The 5,964-nt window shown below is 42.7% G+C and overlaps 1 protein-coding gene across 1 annotated transcript in view; it reads right to left on the bottom strand.

The window, feature by feature from the left end:
* The window catches only part of LOC122544226 (phospholipase A2 inhibitor 25 kDa subunit-like), a 29,323-nt gene that overhangs the window by 2,751 nt on the left and 20,608 nt on the right, over positions 1-5,964 (bottom strand). The window contains exon 6 of the mRNA XM_043683303.1: positions 307-313. Coding sequence (XP_043539238.1) covers positions 307-313 — 7 coding nt within the window. The remainder of the gene's footprint in view (positions 1-306; positions 314-5,964) is intronic.

Here is a 5,964-nt window from a genome sequence, read left to right as displayed (position 1 = left end):
TTTGGGGGAGCCTTAATAGTCAGCACCCCACATCAGGTACAGACCATACTAAATCAGAAAGCAGGTCAATGGCTCACAGACTCTAGGATCTTGAAATATGAGACAATCTTAATAGAGCAGAATGACCTTGTGTTAGTCACACACAGTTGTTTGAATCCAGCTGCATTTCTGTGGCAGGGAGAGGGGGTGGCCCTTGGCAATCCAGAACATGACTGCCTTGATATTACTGAATATCAGACTAAAGTGTGAATGGATTTAAGAGACGTACCGTTGCACGCGGGAGCTCAGTTGTTTATCGACGGGTCCTCCCGGATGCTTGAAGGTAAAAGGCACAATGGATATGCTGTAGTAGACGGGATAGAGGGAAGCGTTATCAAGGCTGAAAGACTGCCTAACGGTTGGTCAGCCCAAACTTGTGAACTCTATGTCCTAGAAAGAGCTCTCAGAACCTTAGAAAACAAAAAAGGAACGGTATGTACAGACTCCAAATATGTGTTTGGAGTGCACATACCTTCGAGAAAAAAAATTTGGCAAGAAAGAGGACTGATAAATAGCAGAGGAAAAGAACTAGCTTATGAGGAATTGATAAAACAATTGCTGAAATCTCTGTTACACCGAGAGAAATAGTGGTAATTCATATAAATGGACATCAGAAGGTGAATGACCTGGAAGTAAGGGGAAATAGACTGGTCAAAGAGGTAGTTAAAGAAGCGACCCTGAATCCACAAGGAGCAGTAATATACTCCCAATTTCAGATCTTCAGGGTGCCCCGTTGTTTACTACAAAGGGGGAAAAGGGACTAAAAGATTTAGGAGCTGCAAAGCCAGCAGATGGAGCAGCCTTATAGTAGTTAGTACCCCCCCAACAAGTCAGAACTATGTTAAACCAAAAGGCAGGGAGATGGTTGACCCGGCCATCCTGATGGAAAAAGATGGCCTGGTGTTAGCAATAGACACCTGTCTAAACCCAGCTACCTTCTTATGGAAGGGAGAACCCCTAGACAAACGAGAATTAGAACATGACTGTTTAGATATCATAGAGTATCAAACCAAAATTAGACAGGACCTGAGAGATCTACCTTTACATGACGGGGATAGATTGTTTATAGATGGATCATCGAGAGTAGTGGAAGGAAAAAGACACAATGGATAACAAAAACCGAAAAGTGGAGGCAGACTGGCTGCCGAACACATGGTCAGCCCAGACCTGGGAATTGTACACATTAAATCAAGCTTTAAAACACTTAGAGAATCGGGATGGAACAATTTACGCTGACTCTAAATATGCTTACGGAGTAGTCCATACCTTTGGAAAGATATGGCAAGGACGACGACTAATCAATAGCCGGGGAAATGAGTTAGTCTATTACGTGTTTTGACTGCCCCAAGACGTGATATCGGCCTTTCTCCTTATGAAATGATGTTTGGACTACCATTTCTAGGAGGGAAAGGAGAGGTGCCTACAGCTGAATTTAATGACAGGTTTTTGAAAAACTATATTGTGGCACTTGACTCTTCATTATCTATTCTTAGGAACAAAGGCCTGCTGGTGCACACACAACCACTTGAGTTTGCAGCACATCAGATACGACCGGGTGACTGGGTCCTGATCAAAACCTGGAAAGATACCAAACTACACCAGAGCTGGGAGGGACCATTCTTAACCTTCCTGACTACTGAGACAGCCATCCGAACTGCTGAGAAAGGGTGGAGTCATCACACTCACGTCAAAGGTCCTGTGAACGCCCCATTGGTGGAGTGGCACGCTCATCCTACAGACAACCCTCTGAAAGTTAAGCTGAGAAAAAGGGAATGAACTAAGATAAAAGACTTTTTTTTTAATGTTTGATTATATATATTATTATTGATTGTAAGGGCTGTGTGGACTCACCTCTCCCTGACACCTAAAAGGTTAAGACAGGACAGTAGGCAGGGTTTAGAGATGGGTAGATACAGGTATATTATTGTAATGTTAGTAATACTAACTATTCAGGGAGGTGGGAAAAATCATTTCACTATGCTGTGCCAGAATTATCTAAACAAGAGGGACTTGCCAACTGTTGGGTCCGTGCAGAGGTCCCACACCATGGCGAATCTGGGATCCCCACCTCGGTAATACCACTCACTAAAAAAGAAGTGTACGATGTATAATGCAATCCCATACAGCCTGTGATTTTTTTGTCATTGGTAATTATAGAGCCATTTGCATCGAGTCTAGCCGTAATGGATTCAAATTTTCTCCTTTGTTCAAAAACTGGCTGAGGTGAACCTCTATTCATTTTTCATAAAAACAAAGCAATGAACATGTTGAAGGCCTGAAATCAAATTAGATAACACTGGGGAAACTCAGCAGGTCTGGCAACATCCGATGTGCGAGAGATACTGCTCCCCTGATGCTGCCTGATATGCTGTGCTTTTCCAGCACCATACTCTCGACTCTGATCTCCAGCATCTGCGGTCCTCACTTTCGCCTAAACTCAGCAGATCTGCCAGCATCTGTGCAGAGAGAAACAGACTTAACGTTTCAGGTCCAGTGAAACTTCAGTGGAACTGCTTGTTTAAACAATTTAGGGAGTGTCGCATTGCAGGAGGGTGATGAGCATGTTTCTGCAAATTGCTGGAAGGGTTCAAATTGTTCATTCTGTATTCAATAGCAACCATTTTAATATACCATTCTGTTATGGGAAAATCACCAGCCTCGGAGTAAGAGTCGGGGTTCAATGACAGTTTATTGCACTGGAGCTCCGGGGAGAGAAAGACACCAACAGCACAGGGGTCAGCTGCAATTCTTCTCTTGACCAGGAGCACTTCAAGATATTTTTATACATCTTGTGATACAATAAGTCAGTGATGAGATTATTGTCTCTGTAACATAGATTGTTTATTGTAAACATTGCAGAATCATTGATAGTTTCGATACAGTCATTGTCAGTTTCAGCGCAGCCTTTGTTAGTTACAGCACAGTTGTTGTTAGTTTCAAAGCAGACATTGTCAGTTTCAATCTCTGTGCGGAAGTCCATTGCTCCGGTAATGGGCACTAATCGCTCTTCCTGAGAAGGACGATTACTGCAGCCCTGGCTATTAGCACTTGTATTGAGTCCGTATCAAGCTGTTGGCATTTCTATCAAAGGTGCTGGACCCAGACACTTCAGCAGGCAATGTACATTACTCATGTATAGTCTCTCCCCCATCTGCCTTAAACTAATCAACTGGGTTGTGAGTGCATTGTGTTGGCACTCTGGTGGCCTCAGGCAATGCCTGTATTTGCTCTGCTGTCTCTCACCATATTGTGGTCCGGTGGCCATCTTATGTGTCAAGTGGCCAACAGACGGCTCAGCGGCCATCTTGTGTGTTCCATGTGCCTAGTGTCACACTGCTCCTTGCCACTTCAGTTCTAACCCAAAAATAAGGCACTCTCTCTTCCTCCTCTCTGAGAAGTAGAATATAAAAAGCGAAGATATGTACTTGTTTTCTGTGTTCAGTATGAAAAACTAATTGGACAAGAGTGAATTATTTGTGCTATAAGTGTCCCAGTGGAGCTGCATACATGACTGCACTGGAGTGCCAGGTCTTTGTGTAACATGATACTTGTCTCAAAAGCCTTAGAATCATAGAAACATCAGATTTTACATTATAGAAGAAGGCCATTGTGACTGTTCCAGCTCACCAGATAGCGATCAGCTAGTCTTCCACCAAATACGCTGAAAAGTCAGAATTAAGCCAAAACCTCCCATCTTTCCAAAGTGTCGTGTGATTATACCAAATATTTGGATACAGTACAAGCTCAAAGGTAGAAGACAGAGAGTGGTGGATAGTTGCTTTTCAAACTGGATGGCTGTGACAAGCGGTGTACCACAAGGATCAGTGCTGAGTCGATTGCTTTTCGCCATTTATATAAATGGTTTCGATGTGAATCTAGCAGGTATGGTTAGTAAGTTTGCAGATGACACCAAACTTGGAATTGCAGTGGACAGGGAAAAAGTTTACCTCAGACTACAACAGGATCATGATCAAATGGGCCAAGGGGTAGTCAATGGACTTTAATTTAATTGAAATGTGAGATGCCGCATTTTGGAAACGCAAATCAGAGCTGGACTGATACACTTAACGGGAAGATCCTGGGGAGTGTTGCTGAACAGAGATCTTGAGTACAGAATCATAGCTCCTTGAAAGTGGAGTTGCAGTTAGATAGGATAATGAGAAAGGCATTTGGCATGCATGCCTTTATTGGTACAGGAGTCGGGAGGTCATGCTGTGGCTGTACAGGTCATTGGTTAGGCCATTGTTGGAATAATGTGTGCAAGTCTGGTCTTCTTGCTATAGGAAGGATGTTGTCAAACTTGAAAGGGTTCAGAAAAGATTTACAAGAATGTTGCCAGGGTTGGAAAATTTGAGGTATAGGGAGAGACTGATTAGGCTGGGGCTATTTTCTATGGAGTGTCAAAGGCTGAGGGGAGACCCTATAAAGGTTTATAAAATCATGAAGGGCATGGATAGGGTAAATGGACAAGATCCTGTCCCTGGAGTGGGGAGTCCAAAACTAGAGAGCATAGGTTTAAGGTGAGAGGGAAAGATATAAAAGGGACCTAAGTAGCAACGTTTTCACACAGAGTGTGATGCGTGCATGGAATGAGCTACCAAAGTGGTGAAGACTGGTACAATTCCAACATTTAAAAAGGTTTCTGGATGGGTATATGAGTAGGAAAGGTTTAGAGGGATATGGGCCAAATGCTGGCAAATGAGACAAATTGTATATAGGATATCTTGTCAGCGTGGACGAATTGGACAGACAGATCTGTTTCCATGTTGTGCATCTCTATGACTCTGGGAAGCAAAAACCAACCAGGGCATATCATACTCATTTCATTCTGTCACCATTTCCTAAATGTATCCAGGTCCTTCAGCCTTGTACTTGCATCAAGATCAAGTTGAGTTAATGCATGAGACCTCAGATTAGTTACTCCTTCTTATGTTCAGCACCAAAGAGACTGCATGTCACGATTGGTTTCTAAGCCCTTTTAATTTCACTTTTGGTAATATTTGTGGACTTTCTAGGAGTGAATATGGTTGGCTGGAAGAAATGAATAGGTTTGTTTTACAAAGGGATTTTGACCAATGGCCAGAGCACAAACAAATAGAAGGCAGAGGAGTCCAAATTATTTGTGTCTGTATGTTTGCCTTGTATCATAATTTGTGAACTTCATAATTATCAATGCTGTTTTTCTAGAATGTGACAACTCTGTGATATGTTCAGGCCATCTTGTATCTTTCAGCCTGACTCTCAAAACTCAGATAGGCAGCAGCTCAATGTTAGGTTCTTGAAGGAGAAAGTGAGGACTGCCGATGCTGGAGATTAGAGCTGAAAAATGTGTTGCTGGAAAAGCGCAGCAGGTCAGGCAGCATCCAAGGAGCAGGAGAATCGACGTTTCGGGCATAAGCCCTTCTCAGCCCCAAATATACACAAGGGTTCTGCCTAACAGCTCGCTATGGCAAGGAGTTCCAAAGACTTTCAATCCTCAGCAAGATGAAATTCCTCCTCACCTCAGCCTTAAATTGGTGCCCCTTAATTCTGAGATTACATCCTTTGGTCCAAAATTCTCCCAAGAGTGTGAACATCCTCTCAGCCTTTTACGAATCCAATATGTTTCAATGAAGTAACCCTTCATTCTTCAAAAGGTCCAGAAGTATAGTGTCAACCTTTTTAACTTTTGAGCATTAAAAAAGAAAACTCTAATGCAGGGATCATCCTAATGAAACTTGTCTAAGTAGCCTCCAGTTTTTTTTTCCCTTATGTTACAGGACCAAAACTGCTCACAGTACTCCAGGTGTGGTCTTAGCAACATGTACAATTTTACTAATATTGTCCTTCTCTGATACTCCAACCCCCTTGAATTCAGGGTCAAAACCCAGGCAGCATTCTTGATTACCTACTATATGTAGCTTCATGTGTTTCATGTACAAGTTC

Source organism: Chiloscyllium plagiosum, chromosome 47 (genome assembly GCF_004010195.1).
Source record: "Chiloscyllium plagiosum isolate BGI_BamShark_2017 chromosome 47, ASM401019v2, whole genome shotgun sequence".
NCBI lineage: Eukaryota > Metazoa > Chordata > Chondrichthyes > Orectolobiformes > Hemiscylliidae > Chiloscyllium > Chiloscyllium plagiosum.
The sequence above is the reverse complement of the archived record's forward strand: the minus strand, read 5'-3'. Positions and strand labels throughout refer to the sequence as shown.